Below are 23,398 nucleotides of genomic sequence, written 5' to 3'. Positions count from 1 at the left end.
GGCGGTTCCGGCGGAAGGCGGCGGCGGGGCCGGGGCCGTGCCGGGCCCGGCGTGGGGAGCTTCCCGCAGCGATGGTGCAGGAGCCGGGCCCGAGGCTGGTGGCCGAGCTGCTGCTGCGGGCGGGGGCGGCCGGCGGCATCCTGTGCCTCTGCTCCCGCGCCTTCGTCGAGTGAGTAGCGCCGGGCGCGCCCCCGCGGCCCGGGAGCGTCCGGCTGGGGCGGGCGGGAAGGGCCGCGCTGCTGCGCCAGGGGATGCGGGCGGAGCGGGGATTTGCGGGGCTGTGCCCAGAAGCACCCCACCCAGTTTATCACTGGTGGGGGGAGCAGAAAAGGGTGAGAGGAGCCCCCAACGCCGATCCCTGGGCCGGGGCTCGGCGCGCCGTGCCGCCCCTTTCGCGCTGCCCATCCGCAGGGAAGCAGCCGGCTCCTCGCGGAGAGGAGCACGGGAACATTTCATTGCGGAGTGTACTGCGTAGTGCGGCGTTTACTGAGCGTCGCTCCTATGGGCTTTGCCGTCAGGCTTTAATTAAAGTGTTGCCTTTTCCAGATGTTGTTACTTTTTATTTGTTTCGCGTGTCTGGAGTCACAGGGCAGCCCGTGTGGGAAGGGACCTTTGGAAAGGTCCCTTGGTCCAGCCTTTCATGGGAGCGGAGCCTAGAAGAGATTAAGTACCCCATCAAGGATCGGCTTTTAACGTCCAGTGGTTGGGATTTTATTGCATCCCTGGGGAGGTTTTTTCCACTGAATGATTGCTTTTACTATAAAAAAAAAAACCCATTGTTTCAATGGTGCTTTTCTGCATTTGTTTCTGTCTTTATTTTTACAGAGATCGAAAATTATATAAAGAGGGATTAAAAGGATTTTATGTTAAAGATGACAATGACAGTACGGGTAAGCTAATACAATGTACTATATAATGTAGGTGCAGTCTCAAAGTGAATTATGTGTGGTTATTGAAGTTGTTCTTATTTCTGTGTTTTTCAGTATTTTGCAATAGGGACAGAAGTGAATGATAACTTAGAACATACATAGCTTTCAGGTTGCGTCATATTGATGTAGAAATTTGTGTCAAACCTAGTGCAGTGCTTATTCCAGTCCAAATAAGATTTACCAGCTCACATAATATTGACCTGGTGCATGGAACAGATTATATCACACATCCCTGACCTGGTGATCCCTTGAAATCCCTGATACCTTGAAATCATAATTGATCCCTTGAAATCATAATTTCAACTTAATTTAATATTGATTGCCTAATGGAGGGTCTGTGGATCCTATGTGTTTGTCTCCTCTGTCTCTATCCCAGCCTAGGACATTAGCTGTTGCTAGTTAATCTGCTGAGCCAGAAGTATAGAAATGCAATAGCACTGATAGGGAAAATTATGATTCACATATATACAATGAATCACATGAGGAGGACCAGAAAAGTCACTTGGCATGCTTGTAATCTAGGAATCATCATGGTATACTCTCTAACAAATTCAACACCAATCCCTTACTTCATCTCCTGAATTCCTCATGTTTGCCTATCTGACCATAATTGTTTTGGTATCTTTTTTAATCATTGCTGTGTTGGTAGATCCAGCAGTATAATATCTTGATTTGAAAGGAAGTCTGTGCAGAAACAGAAGCTAATAAATAATAGCACAGATTAGATTAAGGCAATGTGAGAGGAATGAAAGAAGGAGATTGTAAGCTATGTTTTTGTACATGTATGAGTGATTTGCAGTGAGAATAATCAGTTAAAAATTGAAAGGTCTCAGGTTATGTGATAATTTGGCAGTAAATATATCCTAAACAACCAAACCAAAAACTTTGAATGTTTCAGTATTGTCAACTGAGTCAAGAGCTTTTGATTTCATAATTTTCATCCATATACAGCTCCTACTTTCTCAGTAATATTTGTAATTTTATTTGTAATATGTTTTTGCCTATTTGATAAAAGTGCAAGCTTGCTGGGGAGGGCAGAGTCAGGCAAAGAGAAGGTTACGGAGGCTGTGTGAGTACTGCTCAGCAGTAGCCAAAACATCAGTGTGCTATCCACGCTGTTTCAGCCACAAATCCCAAACACAGTGCCATAGAGACTGCTATGGGGAACTTAACTCCTTTCCAGACAGACCCACTCCAGTGCTTTGGCTGTGGAAGTTACATTTTGATTCCTACTGATAAGTTATGCAGAAATTGAGCTGTTTATGAGGAAGATGTTTAAGTGAGAAAGAAAGCATAAGAGGCTGTTCTGCTATCTTTTGTGTGCCGTGCTGTGGCATTGAGGTGTCAGAACCAGATTATATTCATGAATATAACTTGTTAACAGGGGAAGAACAAGCATCTGAGGAGGAGAACCATTGTCCCAATGTGAGATTAAAGGTGAATGCTAATCATGCCCTGGACCTGGAAGAAGTTGAATTAGACTCAGAAGCTGAACTTATGAAGAGCATGGGATTGCCTCTTCAGTTTGGTGGGCAGTCAGCCCACAGGGACTTTGTGGTAAACCTTTACTTACTTTATTTGTTCTGTTTGGGTAGTGTTTCCAGACCTAGGGATGTGCCTCCTCTCAGTTATTTCTGAGATGGCTGTTCATGGAAATGTATCTGAGCTGCCTTTAAGCTGCCTACATTGCATCCTGTTAACAGCACACAGCACCTTGGTCTGTCCAGGTTGTAAAACCCCTCTGCCAGTTGGACTAAACAGGGTCAGGGCTGTGCTTTATGTGTCCATCTGTTCTGCTCTTGTGACTAGAGAAATGTGATTTAAAACAGCTGTGATAAAGCTGATGCTACACATCAGGACAGCTAGTACACTCCAATCTGAGCATGTATTTTCACACTGTCTGCCTTAACCATTTAGCTTTTGATAGTAATGTAAACAGCAGGTTTTTCAGATCCCCCTTGCAGCTGATAAAGCCAGGCTGTTCCAAAGGCAGGAGTGAGGCTTTGGTGCTCTGCTTCCCATAGGGAGCATTTGGGCTTTGGAAGGGGCCTGAAGTTTTCACAGATGACAAAAAGTGCAATATTCACAGTGTCCTCTTTATGGAATACAGACTTCCCTGACAGTGAGACAGGTTCTGACCTAATTAATTTGTAAATAAATAGGAAAATCTTATATGTGATTTTAATGGATAACTTGTAAATAGACCATACAGGCGTCCAACTTCAAGCCCAAAGTATGTGTGCAATTTTTGTTGCTGTGTAGTGATATGCAAATAAGTTGAATGAGAAAAGAATGCATTTTCTTATTAGATTACTATTAACCATTGTGCTTTGGACTGTGTATAATAACATGAGGAATGTGGATGAAAGATCAATGCCAATTCTTCAGTTTTAACTTCTTTGTAGTCCACCATACATTTTTGTCAGTGTAACAAAACTAAGGATTACAGCTGTTGGGGCATACATTCACAGTCTTTTGTCCATGTGAGTTTTGTTATCACAGGAAGTTCCTCTGAAACAAGTGGAGTTGTGATTGATAAAAGCAACAAGTTACCTTAGTGTTCCTTTTAGGAGCAGGTTTCTGTCTTCTGTTCCACCAGATAACTGTAGTAGCTGAGTTTGTTGTAACAAGTGAAATGATTGTACTGCACAAATGAAAGGGCCATCTGTTTGGGCAGGAGGTTGTTGTTTCCTTGTTTCCTATTTCCATTAGCCAACTTGGAGATTATTATGGGATGGAAAAGATATTGCTCCCTTCTTTTGGGTCACTCTCTTCAAAACAAACAGATTCAGCTGCAGGATTTATAGAGCTTTTGAGTAAAGAATGATTTTTTGTGTGTGTGTGTGTACAGCATCCAAAGATAGCAAGTATTTAACATTGTATGAGGTTGAGCATTATGTTTGCTATCCTAATAAAACACTAAACAGTGTTTGCTGATAGGGCAGGTACTGGGTAAAAGTAAGGATCAGCCACCACAGCCCCATAAAACAAAACCAAAATACCAAGACAGTATTTTGCTGTTGAGCTCAACCTTGACACCCTTCAATTTCTGCCCAACTTCCCTTTAGGATTTTGTAGTGTTTCTTGTCGATGACTTTCCTTCTGAATCTTTGAGCTGCTAATGACTTCCCACTCAGCAGCCCCATTTCTGTCTATCATTCTGCTTTTTTGTATATGTGTGTTTCTACAGCTCTTCCTCACACCTTCTTCAGAAGTGTCAGTTGAGGTTATGTAGCAGGGCCCTATCAGACCCAGAAACTCTACAGCTTTTTTGGGGAGAAAGCTAACAGCAGGGTTGTACTGAGAGGGAGGGTTCCAATGGAAACAGAAATGTGACTGGAGAGAGGACAAGATTGTGTATATGTTGTGGACTTCTAACTTTTCCATTATCTTTTAGGAAAAAGAAAATTACAGAAAGAAAAATAACGTGAAGATTATGAAAAAGAAAAAGAAGAAGAAAAAAGAGTTACAGCAAAAACACAAGGATAAAATGGGGCAGGAATGCCAGGACGAAGCTTGTGGTGGTTGTATCCAGTCTGTTTCTGGTGAGCTGGCCCTAGCTACAGAGCAATGTGAGATGAGCAGCAAACCTCATGCTGTAATTGAAGAGAACTGTTCAGAAAGCCTTGCAAGTGAGGCTTTATCCAGTGGACTTAAGGAAAAATGGGAGAAGTACTGGAACGAGTATGGAGAGGGCCTTCTTTGGCAAAGTTGGTTGGAAAAGCACCAGGAGGTCTCATCATCTGAGGGCATCACATCCTCTGAGCCTTGGAGTAGTCCAGATACTAAGGAAGAATGGGAGCAGCATTATAGTGAACTGTACTGGTATTACTGGGAACAGTTTCAATACTGGACAAGTCAAGGATGGACTACTGAGAGCTCACATGGTGACAAGGTGGAAATTAATGGGATTACACAGGAGACTGGTTTTTCAGGAGAAATGGGCTTGGTTAGCCCAGGATCTGAGCACAGTGAAGTGCTGAGCTTGGAGCTGTCTCCCTCCAACACCAGAAGTGAGGAAACGCTCCCTTCAAGTGCTGAGCCCCACAGTGAAATAATCTCTGGGATTTCTAATTTAAATCTGAATTTGGAGGAAGTGGAGCAGAGTAGTGCTGCTCTAACAGTAGCCCATGAGGATCCTGAAGAGCTGAGTTCATCTGACAGTGGAAGTGAGAAGGAGCCCTGTGATGGAGGAAGCAGAAAAAGGAGAGTACCTTGTGAAAATAAGAGTGTTAACCAGTCAGGTAATAAAAAATCAAATAAAGTTGATTATCAGAATTCTCTAGGTAATTGTATGTGAGAAACAAGGGCATGTCTGTTTTATGCCATTTTTAAAAAGTCAATTAGGTATTTTGTGGAATGATTACATACTCAATTCCTTTTTCTTCCCTTTGCTTCTTTGGATGATTTCTCCTCTCTAACCTGTATATTCAATGTGTTCTTCAGCCAGAAATGGTTTTAACAGAACATGTACTTCATAAATCTTCAAATGTACTATAGATATTGATGAGAGATCCCTCTTGGTGTATATTTAATTATTTATCTTAGTCTTGATACTGCAGCTGAGACTTAAGTCTGCTGCTAGTGACTTTCTAAGAGAGGAGGAAGCAGATGTGGTCCCAGCTTGGTCCTACAGTAGAGCTGGAATGGGAGAGGTGAAAAGATCTCCTTTTGAAAAAGAAAGAGAGGACTGTTTAAATCTTCCCTTTCTAAAGCTGTGTGACTATCTTTGCATAGCTAATGAGATGGAAAACAAATTTTACACACAAGGAGAAACTGTTTCAAATTTTGTATCTTGTAGGCATTTTATTTTTCATGGAGAGATGAGATAATTTGAAGTTGGTCCTTCATAAGATTGTTAACACTACCGTGTAATACTGGAAGCTTTATTAGTATGTTGTCCCTCAAACAAAGACAAGTAAAGATGTGTGTTTGGCACACACTGATTAGCTGCAGGGGTATTTTGGGGACAGGAAGGTAAGGAATTGATTTATGCAGAAGGAAAATATGTCGTATCTTTTTTAGGTGTGCAGGAGTCATGTAGTGCGAATTCAAGTGAAAAAAAGCAGTTGCTGCTTCATGACCAAGATGAAGATGAGGATGAAGAGCCTCCTGAATACAGATGTGTCAAAGTCAAGAGAAGGCAAGTCATTAAATTTACATGAGCTTTTTTCTCATGCAGTCCAGCTCCAGGAGCCTTCTGATTTATACCAACTATACCTTTGATTGAAGATAGAGTTAAAATGTCAGTAGAAAGCCACATAGTCTTCCATCACTGCTTACTGCTTTGCCTCACAACAAGCAGTGGATATTTCCTCTCTTCCAGTGCTTTATGAAAACAGTGTATGGCCTTGATGACAGTACAAGGTGATGGTGATATTCTTGTGCCACTGAAGTGTGGAAGATTGTTGAATTGCATAGGGAAGCTTGCTTATTTAGGTCTAGTTAGTATAGACAATATCAGAACAACAGTAAATAATCTGTTTTGTTTAACTACATTGAATGCTGCCAGTAAAATGCTCAGAGCTATAACAAGCATAAAATGGACAGTATCTCCCTTGTCATGTTTTTTTTTCCTTCTTCGCTAAAAATACATAGTCTCAAAGATGGTGAGATGGCTCTTCCTCTGCAATGAATTTGCAGACTCAAATGTGAAGGAGTGGGTGGAATTGTTACCTGCTAGTCACATAGCTGTGGTTTCATTCTAGTATTTTGCTGATGCCACAGCATTAATAATAGATGATAATATAGATAACATGATAGATGATGAAGGTAATTTGGAAATAGGGTGAGCAAACACTGTCTTCATTGTGTAGGGTTTGCCATTAAGTATTTTAAGAGGTCATTCAGAATAGTTGGAATATTATAACCCCAGTTATAATACCCCAGTAGAAGGGCATATGTCCATAGAATTGGGTTATAAAACCAAACCATCCCAAAAATTTATGCACAAGAATAGGGTGGTGTTATTTGCTTGGTTTGGTTTCAGCAGTGTTTGGAGGAACTTACTTGAAGCCCACATTTAAATGTTTTCAATTTGCAAGATTTTTAGCAGTATAGCTGTAAAATTATTGGTTTCTTCACAGTAAATAACTTTGTCATCTGTGTTTTTTCCTAGCCATGAGCTGGACATGGATGAGAACCCAGTGGAAGATCCTGAGGAAACCTGCTCTGTGTTGGGTTTCAAGTGTGGCACAGGACAAAAGTAATTACTTACAAGGAACTGTGGGGTTTTTCAAAGCAACTCAGCCCTCTTGTTATTATGGAAATAGACCATTCATCACCATTTCCTTTTTGTTAAACTTTTGAAGCTCATTCCCAGAGTTAGTCTCTGGGAATCATTTATACAACTGAAAGTACCTTACATTTTACACTAAGGTGTAAGACATAAGGTACTTTCAGTTGTAGAAATGTTAAGTGACTGGTCAGCTACTTAAATTAGAGCACAAAGGCTCTGACAGTGAATGGTCTTCTCAGTTTAGAGTCCTGTGGGCTGAGATCATGATTTTTAACTGTTTCATATTGGAATGAAGTTCCTTTATACTAGTGAAATATTGCCATACTGGGAAAGTATTGCCAGGTGTTGGCCAGTGAAGTTTTTTATAGTTAGTTGGTTTTTTTTAATTACATTTGCCAGAAGGTAAAAGTAGCTGTTTTGGAGGTTCTTGACAGCCACCAAAAAGATCTTTTATTCTTCTAATCAAGATATTTTTTTCGTTTTCTGTTCTTCGGGCTGGCCCAGGAAATTGTTTTCATTTAAAGTTATATGACTACTAGAAAAAAAATCTAAAACTAATTAGCTTAAACATTTTCAAATAAAAATTTTAACATTTTTGTGAAGGTACGATGTTTTGCAGCTACACTCAGCGACCTATTTTAAATGGAGCAATAAAAAATACTTAAGTCTAAATATTTTTTTTGTAAACATCAACATTCATGTTAAAGCTTCTAAAGGAAATTAACCAACTAAGTCCTTATGAGTGTGTCTGTCTGTCTATTTTCAGGTATGGTGGAATTCCAGATTTCACCCACCGAAGTGTGCAGTACTTGGAGAAAAAAGAAAAACTCAAGTCCAAATTCTTGGATATGCGTAAACCAAGGAAAAGCAAAAACACACATATCTTCTTTACAGAGAAATCTGAAATCACATGCAAAAAAAGCAAAACTTTGAAGAAGGTATGTTTACTTTTTAACACTACTGTAATTTGTATTTGTATTTCATAATACAACAACTGCTACCTTAGCTGTTGTTGTATTATGAAAATGAAAAAAATATTAGTTGCCCAGAGTAGACAGCATTTTTAAATGTCAGTCCACTGCTCCTTTTTTTTTTTTTCTTGTTTTCTGCTCCTCCTCTCTGCCTCCCACCAATGTGAAAAGTATTTAGATTAGGATGGCTATGGAAAGGCATTGGTAGACCCTGTCAAAAGGAATGTGATCTTAAATGGCCAGCTTATGTGAAAGTTATTCCTAACATCTGGGTGTACATAGCTTCAGAGATGTGTGTAGGCTTCTGTTGGTACTAAAAGTATCTTTGATTGTAAATTGCATGTGAAGCCAGTTGTTAATGCTGGCATTTCAGCAGTAACAAAATCTTTGTGTAGATTAGTGTATTTCATGTAACTCCATATTTTTAGTAATTTTGAAAGGGTTTTGCTTATACAGCTGCCTGCATTTATTTTCATCTATAACTTCATGCTTTTTTTTAAAAAAACTCAGAAATTGCTAAGAAGTAGAAACATTTGTTCACTGGAGATTTTACTTAGTTAAGTTTTTCTGAAAATCTGAGCACACAAATGTTAATGTTATTTCCCCTACTTCTGCGATGCTTGGCATTCCCCAAAATCCAAGTGCAAAGCACTGTTTTCTGGTGGTGGTGATGCTATACATATTTTATTGACCTCCAGTCACATTGCTATAATTTCTGATTAATTTTTGATTTTGTACCTGGGGCCAATATAGTTTGAGGGCAAATTTAATTATGTGAAGGAAAAAAAAGTTATGAATTTCCTCAGACTTCCAGGTAAGGAACTGCTCCAGGTCTAGAGCCACTCAGAGCAACAATAATGTAGAAAGGAGCATCTGAATGTGCCTTTGAGGAGTTTGGAGAGGTGTCTGTGCGTTGGTTAGGAGCTTATGTCGAACTCTCTGCTGTGCAGCAGAACCCTTTACCATCTGCACCATTTGGTACATCTTGAAGGTGAGGCAACAAATGTGTGAAGGTAATTTTACCTGTTTATGCTAAAATACTCTTCCCTGAGAGGTACAGTACATCTCTGAAAGCAGATTAGAGAAAGACAGTTGTGAAGTAGTAAACTTGGTCACCTGGGTTGTGGCAAGTGTGACTATTCAGATATTACATGAGACTTATTTACTCTATTTATCAGTTGATCTTTTTTGTTGGTTGGTTGATTTTTTGTTTCTCTTTGCTACCTCTTGGAGGTAGTTGGCATCTAGTTCCCAAAGACAACTTGTTTCTAAGTATTTGTAAAAGGGAGTATAGTTAAGGACTACTTGAATGTTTTGAGTCTGGATATTTTAGTGTTTTCAAAATACAGACAGTAGAGAGTGCCTGCAGTGGCAGGTGCTTTTGAACTGCAAGGCTTTTAAGCTGTGCTCTGGATAACAGATCTGATCATCTGTGATATCTGACAATTGCAGGTGGAAATGTTCCTGAAGCAGGTTAGTAAACCTGAGGAGGAAGACACGTCCCAGACAGGCACCCCTCAGGGTAAAGCAGAGGCATCGTCTGTGAGCAGCAGCGACTCAGAGGGTCAGGAGGGCATTGCTGCCACACGGAGTGCGACGCTGGATGCTGAAATCCAGGAGCCACCATCTTCCAGTGCAGCCTGCACGGAAGCTGGAGGGAGTGAGCTTGAGGGGGAGGTGCAGGACGCTGTGGCGAGCGGCTGCGATGAGCAGCGGGCAGGGGGGCCCGAGCATGGCGATGGGCGGCAGCTTGTCCCTCTGGATATCCCTGATTATCTCCAGCCAGAGACAGAGGACATCAGCCAAGGTAAAGCACCTGATGAAATGAATTGGGAGTGGACTTAATACTGCCTTCTCAAGTTACTGTGTCGTGCACTACTTATTTTGTTAATTTTAATGAGACTCATTAAGTCTAAGGGGTAATGAAAGCAATTGAGAGCTGTGCTAGTGGAATTAGCTTATTTCTGGAATGCCAGAATCCCGGGTCTTGTCTTTAATGGTATTTCTTTATAGATGAGCAGTCATTTCTTATCCTCAACATGGTATAGCAGGTCTGCAGTTCATATCTTTTTTTTCCCTCTGCAAGGATGAGGGTTATTAAACCTCAGGTAGCTGCATGGACCATCAAGTTTTGGGTTCAAATGCACATTGCTGAGCTCTAGGGAACGTATGTTGTTAAAATTGTTTTATAGGATTTTTTTTAAAAAAATCAGGATTACCAACTTTTGTATTTAACATGAAACAAAGGAAAGCAGGATTATTCACATTTTTACATATAATTTAATCCTTCCTCCAGTAGTTCAGTTATGTTAGTTTCCTACTGTAAAATTCTTGTCTAGATTGGTTTTTATTCATTACTGATAAAAGGGCATTAAACTGGTCTCTGATCTACTTGTTTGCTCATTACATAGTTTATTGTTTCCCGTTGAAGATTCAGGCTCTTAAATAATGGGTGAACTGTGTCAAGTTTTAGGACTGTGACTAATGCCCTGAAATACAGGATGCTATTTTTTAATTTAAAGCTTCTAATCTTCATAATCTGGCAAACAGTGATAAAGAACATTTAGCAGTGTTTTTAAATCTTAACACTCATCTACCAATTACATACCCTAGCCTATAAGAACAGTGGCTGTTAACTTTTTCAGTATCTTCCAGCTGTGGATGAAAAAATTACTGTGAAGAAGGAGACAAAAAGAAGGAGGAGGAATAAAAATGCACTGAGAACTGTACCTCCTGAGATTGCTGCTGATCCAGAGCTCCTCAAATACTGGGCACAACGCTACCGGCTCTTCTCCCGGTTTGATGAGGGAATTAAACTAGACAGAGGTGTGTTCAGTACTAAGTGTGCTGACTTGGTGGTATATGTGAGGATCTATCCAATTCTGTGGTCCTTCTTGCAGTTTATTACTCATTTTCTTAAAGGAAGAGCACTGAGTGTGTGTTTGCACCCACAGATAAATTCCTTCCCCTCCCCGAGAAGTGCTTTTAGTGTGGGACATCCCTGTCTGCATTAGTCCTTATATGTGCTGAAGGTCTTGATGGACCCAAATTATACTTTATCAGAACTCGTTAAGAAACTCAGTAATATTTTTCTGTGTCTATATTTTATAAAATAATTCTGTGAAATTTTCAAGTATTCTGATGGGTCTAGTTTCCTTCTGTTTTGTTCTGACTTGCAGCAGTCACTTGCAAAGCAACTTTTTTCCATGCTTGCTTGCGGAGCACTTCAAATCATAAATTAATAGGTAAGGGAGGAATTAGGATTACCAGGTATTTTTTTGTTGTTTGGGTTAGTAAACCTTCAATTTCTAATGCTTTCCCTCATAAACTTGCAGATTAATTGGCAGACCAGACATAGTAGTGAAGAAAATAAAATGGTGGATAAGAGAATATATTTCTGGTTTCATTTCCTACAGAGCATCATCACGATGTATAAAGTTTTTCATAGCTGTGCTCATGGACTTCTCCTTGATAAACTAGAATCCTCAGCACCAAGGTCAACAAAGCATGTACTGAGATTAAGGCATATCAGTTTGCTTCAGTTAGACTTTGTTTGCTTAGCAAATCTCTGGACTGAGCAGAGTTTATCGTCTTCAAAGCCGGTATTTCCTGGTGGAATGCACTAAGCCAAAATTCTTGGGATTAATGCTAAACCTTCAGTTTTATGTGGGGCTTGGTTGTTTGTTTTTAAATTAGGTGACCTTGAAATAAGAGGTTAAAATACATTTCTTCCCTTTCCTCTGCAGAGGGCTGGTTTTCTGTTACTCCTGAGAAAATAGCTGAGCATATTGCCGTCCGTGTCAGTCAGTCGTTCAACTGCGACATCATAGTGGATGCATTCTGCGGGGTTGGAGGAAATGCTATTCAGTTTGCACTGACCTCAAAAAGAGGTAAGTAGGTGTTGTAAACAGTGCATTAGTTTTGTTTCTTCAATCTTTTTCCTGACACTACTCAAGTGTGTGCTCTGTTTGTTGATTTATTTTCTTTTTCGATGCTTCTGTAGCAGCAGCAGCTGTTTCACTTCATCAGACTCACAATATGACCTCTCTGTTTTCAAAAAGGACCAATAAATCTGGCTTTTCTCTTTTAAGTCAAAGTTGGGTTTATGCTGTACTAGTCAACGCTATTTTTGTGTGGCATAATAACTGGTCTGTTAGATACGGTGGAGATCACTGGTAAAAGTGGACTTCTGTCAAAGCTGCTGCTTTTCCCAGTTCTTACTTGAAGTCTATGTACTCAAAAAAAAACAGGTTCCATGTGAACAGTACTTAAAGCACTGAATGGAATCACCTGCAGATTCTGCAGAACTAAGTACACAAAAGTGATGATAACTTCATGTTAGTCTAATGCCAGCTAGTGATATTGTAGTGAAATGTAGAGAGTACTTCCTGTAAAAATATTTCCTGCTAGATACTCATCCCAGTTTATCTAACTCTTCTGACTAATGTTTGAGCAAGACAAATGGTAGTTTCTACTGCATTAGATTGGGTAGGCTATGATCCAATCTATACATCTCACTTGGCTTTTTGTATTTCCTGGCTCAGTTTTAATTTCTGTTGTTATGTACTAATCTCGTATCATCTATATCTCTTGGGCTTTGGTGGTTGGAGCTTTTTCAACTCAATTTTCAGAACTATGTAGCCAGCCACAGATCAATGTTTCTCTTTAATAAAGAAGAGTAAGTTTCTAATGGACACCATGGAAGTTGTCAGGCTCCTGCCCAACCTGAGGCAAGAAGGACTTGCTCTCTTAGGCAGACAGTGCCATGTTTGGTCCTTGAGCCTTGCGCAGGGCTGTCACAGCAGCGGTGTCTGACCGCGGTGCCCTGCCGCCGGTAAGGCAGCATTCCTGCTTCCCGTTAATCCCGGTGTTGGCCGTCTCTCGCGGGCAGTGATCGCCATCGACATCGATCCCGAGAAGCTGCGGCTGGCGCGGCACAACGCGGAGGTGTGGGGCTGTCACAGCAGCAGTGTCTGACCGCGGTGCCCTGCTGCCTGTCGGGCGGCATTCCCTCCCGTTAATCCCGGTGTTGGCCGTCTCTCGCGGGCAGTGATCGCCATCGACATCGATCCCGAGAAGCTGCGGCTGGCGCGGCACAACGCGGAGGTGTACGGCGTGGCCGAGCACATCGACTTCCTGTGCGGGGACTTCATGGCGCTGGCGGCCGGCCTGCGCGCCGACGTGGTGTTCCTCAGCCCGCCCTGGGGTGGGCCCGACTACGCCGCTGCCGAAATCTTCGACATCCAAACCATGATCTGCCCAGATGGATATCCTTTCCAGCTTATGCCTTGTGCGGGGCTTCTCCCTTTCCTCTCCTCCCTCTCTTCCCATGGGGTTTGCATGCCCAGTTGGCTGACTGTGGGTGATACGGGCGGCAGCTGGAGTTCCAGGTGCAAATAATTTGTTTAGTCCTCTTCACACCTAAATTGAAATGCTTTTATTTTTTATTGCCAAAAAAATGGTGATGAGATTTTCCTGAAAGCAAGAAATCCATCAGTGAATTGAGTAGCTCTCAACTTAAAACATTAATTCAGAAGTTTTAACTCCTTTAAATTATTTTATTAAAATACCACATAGCAATCAAATAGCCATGTGGTGTGTTTATATATATATATGACCTTGTCGTTAATTCCGCTTTTTAATTGATTCGTAAAAGGAATATCTCATTTAAAATACCTTACTAAAACTGTTCTCAGTCATAGCACCTGCCTGTGACTTGGGAAATCACAGAAGAGTGCAAGCAAAATATTAACTCTTTTAATTAATACAGAATTGCATACTAGCTTATTAACAGTGATACTGAGCACTCATTCATCTGGGAAGGTATTAACATAATGGTTTCATCATATATTAAGTGTGGGGTTTCTTTTGTCACAGAATAATCTTAATTTGGTCCCTTTCTTGCTAAAATGTAGCCATATTTTTAAGAAAATCTTTGTATGCATGTGTGAGAGATAGCACAAAATGGATTAAAAAACAAATGTAAGCCAAATATACTAGCTACAAACATTCAAATTTGTCAAATACTTCTCTATAGTTCAGTCAAATTTTCATGAAAAGTGAGTGTTGGGGGTTTTTCTCTACTTTTAGGGCACCGATGGTGAAATAGAGTTTCTGCATTTCAGAAGAGAATCCTACCCACACACTCAAAAAACTAACTACAATTTAATTGCATAATAGCTGAAATTGAGACACACTTTCAAAATGAATCAGTATAAAGAAACTTCTCCTTTCCCATTCTTGTTTTTTCCTTTACTGGCTTCTACATTTGAAATTTTCAGGCTCTCCAAGAAGATCACCAACAATATTGTGTATTTTCTGCCTCGGAATGCTGATATTAACCAGGTGTGTTACTGGATGAGGTCTTGGTAATGAATAAAATGCTCAGTCAACTTAAAACATAAGTATTATAAACACATACATGAGACTTTTAAGTCTGTTCAGCTGAATGTGGGGTATTTGTGTTTTTAAATTTGACCCTTGTGTCAAGTGATTTCTGTGTTTGCAGTACTTTTAGTATATTTAGAAATGGGAGTAGAAGATTATTTCCATGGTTTTGACACTGTTTCTTCTTAAAGCAACAGAATAGAGTTTCTTGTAGAAGTTTCAAAGCCAATTGCTAGGCACATTCATCATTATAAAAATATCAAAAAATATATTTTAACCAGCTCTCACTATCTGATAAGTTGGTGAGTCTCAGACTTCATGGCTGTCAGTTTATGAAGGAGTTGCAGGAAATCAGAGCCTGCAGTCACTGCCCTCCAGGGTAATACTGTTGGTGTCCACACAGGTGTGTGGTTCCTTATAGGCTGCTTGCATTGAAGTGATGTGTGATAAACACAGAATTTGTGGCACTGATGTGCGGATTTTTGTATTAGAGATTTTTGGCAGAAGTTTTGGGTTTTTTTAAGCAGTTACATGACTAACAATTCCCCTGAGTGTCTGGTTTAGTTTCCTCTGTGTACTTTCTATGTTAATTATGTCTTGTAGCTTTTTGGAAAGAAGGAAGCTGTTCTCACCAGCAAGATGCACAGGACTTCCCAGGACTTTTTCCTGCTTTTCCAAAAACTGCATCTGACTTAGAGTAGGCAGGACATCAGGCCATATGGTGGAATTGTTGCTGACAAACAGCTGGCTTGAGAAAAAGGCTGTAATTCACATGGCCTAAGTATTAGCTGACTCTAAGTTTATGCTGTGCACAGCACCATAGCTTTGGCAGGTGATGATTCAATTCCTTTTTGCACTTCAGGCTGGTGAAATGTCAAAGTGGCTTATGAATCTTTGAACAGGGACCTTAATTTTAGGTAGAGTTTCTCTAATTACAACATCGTGTTCTAAAACTTCATTTTATCAAATATTTCATTCCCATGATGAAGAGTGACCTTAGAGAGTTTTCTGTTCTACTCATGAGCACTTTTTACTGACTTTCTAAATGGCCAAAGGCATCTACATTTGACTTCTGTTTCCACAAAAGCATGCAGGAGTATCCCCACAGGCCTGCACCTTTTTCTTCAGAAGAGCTGAGTTCTGGGTGATTGGGCCGGGTATCCTGACATCTCTGCATCTTGGTGGAGTTGGCTCTGAATGATGTTGATTACATCCATGGGTTTGGTTTAACACAGGTAGCTGCAGACTAAGAGCTGTTGCTCAAAAGCATGGCTCAGTTTTAAAAGTTCATGGCTGAGGTCTGAGTTCAGTTCCGTGTTTCAGGCTATGGGCTACTCTTTGGAAGGGAAATCAGCTCCTTATTCTTTCTTTAGAAATAGTGTCAGTATAAGAACAAAAATAACCCAAAAGGTTGATGATCTGAGAGGGGGAAAGAGAATGTTAATCAAGCCCACTGTTTAAGGAAGTGTCTTCATCCTGTATTAATGAAGGTGTGTCAAACATGTTCCAAATGTGACCTTGGTGAATACTCTGGTCCACAGAAGACTGTTATGGGCTTGATTACCAAAATCTCTGCCTGTATTTAAGAATGAAGTTTCTGAATTTTCTGCCACTACACTTCCAGGGCTGTGAATCTCCAGCAAAATAAAAATAAAAATTTATTTTTTTTAAAAGCCCAGCAGTTAGAAGTAATCTTGCAATGAAAATACTGTTTAACCATTAGTTAAGGTGGTTCAAATTTAGTGGAAAATATGTAACTTTTATGAAAGACAGCTATCCGATCACTGTTAGATAGCAAACATTAAATAGGGGTATAGGGATCCTACTGCTGGAGTGAAAGCAGGGTGGTAGCTGATGTTGACATAGCTGTGTCAGAGGACTTGGTGTTCATCACCTTATTGGTGGACAAGATATCCAGCCTTGTTCCACATGACTTTGTTGCAAAAACAGCACTTACTGCTTCTGCAGGCACAGCCACGTCGGTGTGGAGTTGGTCTTGTTGAGAGAAATGGGACTCTTTGCATTCCCTTTAGAAAATCAAGTTTTTCTAGGTCTCAGAGAAGTGAACTTCTGTACTTCTGCCTCACGAGGGAGCAGCAAACCAATGCAAGATGTTTTGTTCGTTTACAAGAAATATAAAAACATTTCCCTGAATTGCATCAAGTCTCCTCGTTTACAAACATGTTAGAAAATTTGTAATATATGCAAGTCTGGTTTTAGGTTGAATTAATCTTTAACAATATTCTTTCTAGGTAGGAATAATCAGGAATAATTATTATGTGTGTACACATACATTGAAAAATATGTGAAAATTATTATTACTGCCTGTTATGTAGTTCATAAATGTAATTTATGAAGTGTTTATGAAGCTGTGCTCTGCCTCATTGGGCAGAGTGAGAAGTGTGTACTAACCTCTAGGAAATGGGGTCATGCCAGGTAGTCCAATCTCTTTCACAGACTCTTTTCTGTACCAGATAATACTTCTGCATGTTAATATTTGCAGCAAAGAAGGAGGAACCTGCAATTTGTTGCTGTAGGACCTTCTTGCTAATGGTAAAATCTGTTCTTTTCATCCCATTGTGGAAGTTGTACTCAGTTGCTGTTGGTCTCTCACTGGTGATCAGAATGTTGTCAGGATGCATGATGGCTCCCCCCAATAAACTGGTGAGCCTGAAATGTTGGTGACCTGGTCTGTTGTGAGACAGATAACCATGTCAGCATCTTTAGCAGCCTAGCCATGTTTGGGAGATGGAGTAATGAGGATTTGGGAGTTTATTACTTATCCTACTTGTGCATGGTTAGCAGCTCAGATACTGGATTGTGCCTTAGTGATTGTTTAAAATGTGCCCATTCTTTGAAGACAGGCATACTGTTGTTTGTGGTAGCTGTGTCTCATTTTGTCAAATTGTGCTATTGTTGGGAGGTCTTGCTGTCCTAAATGTTGGTGTCTCAGAGCTGGCTTTTATTTCAAATACTGTCAGAATACAGGAATGGGTTTTTGTTTCTTGTCTAGTGTAGAGTGGTTCTGTGAACCTGGAATTAAGCAAAGTGTTCTGGACCTTGATGGTCCTACAAAACATACACATTATGCTGGTACTTTTCTTTTTTTTTATTTTCTTTGTTCTCACCTCATCTCCATCAATCACTTTGAGAAAATCTGGAGTTAGACACTGAGGCCTTGTTCTGTCTGCAGTATACTGCCTGGATGGAAAAATGTGTTTCTGTGTTGCCGTGTTTCTGTTTGTGAAGAACCAGTTGTTAAAAATGACTGCTCAGTGAAGGAGCGTGAAGATGAGTAAAACCCATTTATTTATTTGAATTCTCTCTTTCAGCTGTGATATGTTAAAATGGAGACTAGCCAAATAGGACTTGCCAAGCAGTCATCTTTCTTTAGGAGTAAATAGAACAGTAAGCAAAGCAAGGAGTGAGAAGCCAGGAAATGAACAGAGGTTGATTTGATAGTATTTTTATGATGCTTAGGTATTAGGGGAGTTGGTAAAACCCAGATAAAAGACCGTGGGTTGATGTGTTTTGGAGGCTGATAATTTCTAAGTAAATGTAATTGCATACACTTCAGCTGTGACTATTGTGTTAATAACAACAGCTTTCAAGCAGCCCACTTGAAACTCAGGTGTTTTCTCTGTCCTTGATAAAAGAGAGAGCCAAAAGTTACCCACAGCGTACACCAAGCCAGAGTGATACTTTTGAACTTCAGTCTTTCTAAAGCTCATAATGCTTGCATACTGAATCATAATTTGCCACACAGATTAAGAAAAAAATAAATAAATGTCTGGCCTGTTAAAGGGTGATGGCACCACTGTGATGGTGTCATTATTTACGTGCATACCTGTACCCTTTCAAAAGTTCTGCCTAGGAGCATTTTATTTTATTGTGTTCAGTGCAAAGAATACCATTCTGCCTGGGAGCATTTTATTTTATTGTGTTCAGTGCAAAGAATACCATTCTGCCTGGGAGCATTTTATTTTATTGTGTTCAGTGCAAAGAATACCATTTTCTTCTTTTTTGAGTGGGTTGGGTTTTGTTCCCCTTAGTTTTTAGGTTGGATACAGGGGGAGGGGATTCTTCATTTTAGTAGTATTCTATAAAATCAATTGATTCACAGCATCCTTGTGTTACTGCATGTCAAGTCAAAAAACTTGTACTTGTCATACCTCAGAAAAGTTTCTAGGAGGGGAGAAAAAAATATGATAAATTTTTTGTCCACAGTTACATTAGTTGGTGGCTGGAACAGATGGGAAGTTACTTTACTAAAAGAGTTTCAGTATGATTTAAAAATGTAAAAAAAACCCCAAGACCAGTAGGAAAACCTTCAAGATCAAAAGTACACTTGAAAAATGTAAGGGCAGTTTGCACCTCAAGCAACTTGTGCTCCTGAAGTAATCTTCTATGTTTGTTTCCCCTTTCATATTTTCATCTTTTCTGATGTCTCCTTTTCAAACCTGTTGGCTGGTTTTTTTGGTGTGTTTTGGCTGTGGCTGTAGCTGTGGACTCTTTTTAGCAATAGTCACTGAACTGAAGGATGAATGTGAGAGGAATGCAGGGAAGTGTTAAATGAAGCTGCAACCTTTACCTCTGCCTAGGGACAGCAGCACAGCAAAGGAGGCAATATCTGTCCACCCAGGTAATGTGGGTTTGGACGGTGAGAGGGATGCAGGGAAGTGTTAAATGAAAGCTGCAACCTCTACCTCTGCCTAGGGACAGCAGCACAGCAAAGGAGGCAATATCTGTCCACCCAGGTAATGTGGGTTTGGACTAAAGAATAAACCAGGGTAAGGAGGGTTGCCAGCAGGGAATAATTGTATGTACACAGGAAAGTGCAAAATAAATACATTATGGACTAGTCAAGTTTTTAAAAGAAATAAAGAAGTCTTTCTGTATTCACCGTTGTAGTGCACTGCAAAAACAGGAGATGTTTACTGGTGTCTCTAAAAATAGCTGAGCACCTTTGTTTTTCTCAAAGCATCGTTCCTCAATCTGCTGTTATTTTTAGAGGGTGTCCCTCTGCCAGGCCAGACCCTTCTGAAGCTTGGTGTGTGGCAGCCTTCCCTCACTACACTTGTCAGGGTTGACTGAGCCCTGCTGAGGAAAACTTGGCAACTCCTACGTAATTAAATTTGCAACCTCCAGCAATTTACAACTAAGCGTTGTCACAGAGGATTTGCATTTCTCTCCTCTGTGTATCAGGTGGGTTAAAGAGTGTACAGTACCAGATCTGTCACAGCAGAGCTTATTCCCATATGTTTATTTTAATTTTTTTTCACCTTTGGGTTTATCAAATACCATTAGTCGTTGTTTGAAATTAATCATAGTTATCCTGGGTTTAACACTTAGACACAGCATATGTAAATTTTCAGCTGTCTCTTGGTGGATACCACCCATCAGTGTATGGGTATCTTGTTTTACTTGGCCTTCTAAGAGAAATGTTTAGTAAATACTAGTGTTTAATATCAATGCATTAGTCATACTTAGATGTGTTAGTGGCACAAACTGTACCCAGAAAGCAGGAGTGCATAACCCCAAGACACTAATTTCTGTATTCTTATACTGACTAATCCAATTAATATATTAAAATACTTAAGTGACATCAGCTATAAAGTGCAAAACCTCTTAATACTTTTTGGAAGGGACATTGCAGCTTCTGTTTGTCAAAAATTAAAAGTTAACATCTTCCTAGAAAAACTATGGATCAACCCACAATGCTTTGGGGATTTCAAGTAAGAACAGATAAGTTGTAAAATTAACATTCCTGATCACTTGCCAGTTTTAGATTCTTGTGCTATTTATAAGTCAGCCAGCCTCTGGTTTTTTACTTAAGTGGCAGGTTCCTCTCTGACAAGAATGTGGAGCGTTTTTTCCTATCACCAGAAGTTGAAGGATGAAGAAACTGCTCACACTTTTGTTTCTGTCTGCAAAAATTAAAAAAAAAAATTAAAAGGGAGAAAATCAAAACAGAAAAGTAAATGCTTGATTTAGATAAGTGTGGAGGTTTTCTGAACAAGTCAGTAAAGGTTCAAAGTGTAATTTAAATTAATCTGTTATTTTCTCTTGATAGTAGGCTGTTTTTTTACTCACAATAAAATAGAGGAAGTTCAGCATGTTTATATTTAAACCTGCACTACAGAGTCAAATCTCAAGGGGCTTTAGAAGTGTTAATAACACAGCTTGAGCTCAAAGTTTCAGCTGCTAACATCATCTCGGCTTAAAGATCAGTTAAAATCTACTGCAGGCTTGTAGACCCTGATAACTTTGCCTGGTAATTTCCCTGCATGGGGAACTATAGAAATAATTTTCTTGCAGCAGCCTGGGAGAATGGCAGGGTGGAGCAGAACTGGCTGTGGAGCATGGACCCCCCACAGGACAGGTCCTCAGGGTCCAAAGTGGAAGGAAAATAAGCTGACAGTGTTCATTTTTGGTGTCCTTCTGACTGTGCAGTCTCTCCTGATGAGGAATTGATGGCCAGTGAGCTGTTATCCTGAGGCATCCTGAATAAAACAGGAAAGGGGAGAGTGCTGCCTGCTCCAGTCCAAAATGCAAAGTCCTCTGTGAAATGGTGTTTGTCTGTAAATATTAAGCATTAAATATGTGCACCAGGCTCAGTCCAACAGAGCATGAATGGTGAAATTCTCACTCCAGTGATCATAAACACAAAGCTGGGACTGGTGCTGCCTGACAGGCTCCCCCAGCCTGCAGAGGCACTGCTGCCCCAGCCTTGCCCTCAGCACTGCCTGCGACTCCAGTGCATACAGCAGCTTTTTCTTTGGCTGCAATAGCAACAACAATTAACTGTGACCTTGTTTTTGTGAGTTTCTCTGCGTGTTTGGGGCTTGGTTTTGTTTGGGTTGCTCTCTTCCACCTTGCCACTCTTCAGTGCCACCTTTATGCTTCCAAGTTACTGAAATTGGTTTTACTCTTCCCCCAAAATTTGGGATGTGACATCTTTCAAGCTGGGAGAATGGCAGCGTGGAGCAGAACTGGCTGTGGAGCATGGACCCCCCACAGGACAGGTCCTCAGGGTCCAAAGTGGAAGGAAAATAAGCTGACAGTGTTCATTTTTGGTGTCCTTCTGACTGTGCAGTCTCTCCTGATGAGGAATTGATGGCCAGTAAGCTGTTATCCTGAGGCATCCTGAATAAAACAGGAAAGGGGAGAGTGCTGCCTGCTCCAGTCCAAAATGCAAAGTCCTCTGTGAAATGGTGTTTGTCTGTAAATATTAAGCATTAAATATGTGCACCAGGCTCAGTCCAACAGAGCATGAATGGTGAAATTCTCACTCCAGTGATCATAAACACAAAGCTGGGACTGGTGCTGCCTGACAGGCTCCCCCAGCCTGCAGAGGCACTGCTGCCCCAGCCTTGCCCTCAGCACTGCCTGCGACTCCAGTGCATACAGCAGCTTTTTCTTTGGCTGCAATAGCAACAACGATTAACTGTGACCTTGTTTTTGTGAGTTTTTCTGCGTGTTTGGGGCTTGGTTTTGTTTGGGTTGTTCCCTTCCACCCTGCAACTCTTCAGTGCCACCTTTATGCTTCCAAGTTACTGAAATTGGTTTTACTCTTCCCCCAAAATTTGGGATGTGACATCTTTCAAGCACAGCTTATAGGCTGCTTTTTGCTATACTGGAATGTCTCAAATGCCAAGTGCCATGCAAACCAGAGTTTAGCATCTCTGCATGTCAACTTCAGTTCAGCACAGCATGTCAACTTCTGAGTGTTTCTCTTCGGCTCTGAAATCCTCTTGTTTTCGTGATTTGGGTGAGGAAGGTTTTTCAGTCACAAGCCACAAACGGCTTCTGTGAGTAAAAGGAGACATAAAAAGAGGATCAGAGGCATTAGCTGCCAAAGTACATTTTCCACCAGTATTAACAGAGCAGAGATAGTTTTTCTGATTGTTTGTGCTTTAGAAGGTTTGGGGTTTTGACTCTTTTCCTGTACACTGATTGGTTTATTTTTTGTTCTTTGTTTTTCAGGTGGCTTCCCTAGCAGGGCCAGGAGGGAAAGTTGAAATAGAACAAAATTTTCTCAATAACAAACTGAAGACAATAACAGCTTATTTTGGTGATCTAATAAGGCATGACATCTCCTGAACTCCATGTGGATTCTTCCAAACCCATCCTCCCTGTTGTTTTGCTTAAGTTTTTGTACAGCTGGCTAGTCAAAAATGACTTAAAGCCATTTTCCGCTTTAATTTCAGTGTACAGAAATTTGTTCTGTTTGTACTGTCAATAAATGTTTTATAATAATTTTGACAAAACTAAATGCATGAAGAAAGCTCTTTATAAAATGCAGTCTTTCAAGGTTTGAGCCCAACCCATGGAAGTGGGATTCAGGATTTCTTTGTAACTCTTACATGTGCCACTTCTGTTCTTGGTCTGGTTTTCAGCGCCCAGAGGGTCAAGAAAAATAGCCTGAAAGCCACAGGAGCTGCTGTCTGTGCTTGAGAAGCAAAAGCATGTGAACATCAGGTGGAACTAGAGGATTAGGTGCACCACAAGAGGTTGACCCCAGTCCATCTCTCATACTCCCTGCTCTCTGAGAAACCTTTTCAGGTTTTCTTTGCAGGATGAAGGTTCACATATTAATTCTACTGAGTGCTCTGGCTTGTTGCAGCTCAAAGAGAGACCTGGGTGTGTTTGTGTCTGGAGGTGGGACCCTGCCCTCTGGCTATTGTCATTTTATTTTATTTTTTATCTCCCTGCCATTCCTCTTCATTGCAAAGATATTTTGAAGAAACCTTCTGCCTGGAGGTTTGTATCAGTAAGCAGAGGAGTTTCTGTCCCCCTTCTTTTTTAGGCCTTTGGAATCCTCACACAGGCTTCAGGGAGGGCAGAAATAAGCCAGCTTTTTCTGGTGAGGG

At 40.6% G+C, this 23,398-nt stretch overlaps 1 protein-coding gene across 1 annotated transcript; it reads left to right on the top strand.

Moving 5' to 3' along the window:
- Nucleotides 1-13: 13 nt before the first annotated feature.
- On the top strand, nucleotides 14-22,795 carry TGS1 (trimethylguanosine synthase 1). The gene is made up of 13 exons (XM_039702965.1): nucleotides 14-169; nucleotides 826-890; nucleotides 2,314-2,486; nucleotides 4,327-5,173; nucleotides 5,955-6,072; nucleotides 7,048-7,134; nucleotides 7,934-8,105; nucleotides 9,591-9,945; nucleotides 10,794-10,964; nucleotides 11,885-12,028; nucleotides 13,189-13,405; nucleotides 14,405-14,483; nucleotides 22,512-22,795. Exons 1-13 carry the CDS (start codon nucleotides 72-74, stop codon nucleotides 22,626-22,628), a joined length of 2,643 nt encoding a protein of 880 aa, XP_039558899.1. The 5' UTR covers nucleotides 14-71; the 3' UTR covers nucleotides 22,629-22,795.
- The last annotated feature ends 603 nt before the right edge of the window (nucleotides 22,796-23,398 follow it).

The sequence above is a fragment of the Passer montanus genome, unplaced genomic scaffold, assembly GCF_014805655.1.
Source record: "Passer montanus isolate IOZ18808 unplaced genomic scaffold, ASM1480565v1 scaffold16, whole genome shotgun sequence".
Lineage (NCBI taxonomy): Eukaryota > Metazoa > Chordata > Aves > Passeriformes > Passeridae > Passer > Passer montanus.
Note: the sequence above shows the minus strand (reverse complement) of the source record. Positions and strands in the feature narration are given on the sequence as shown.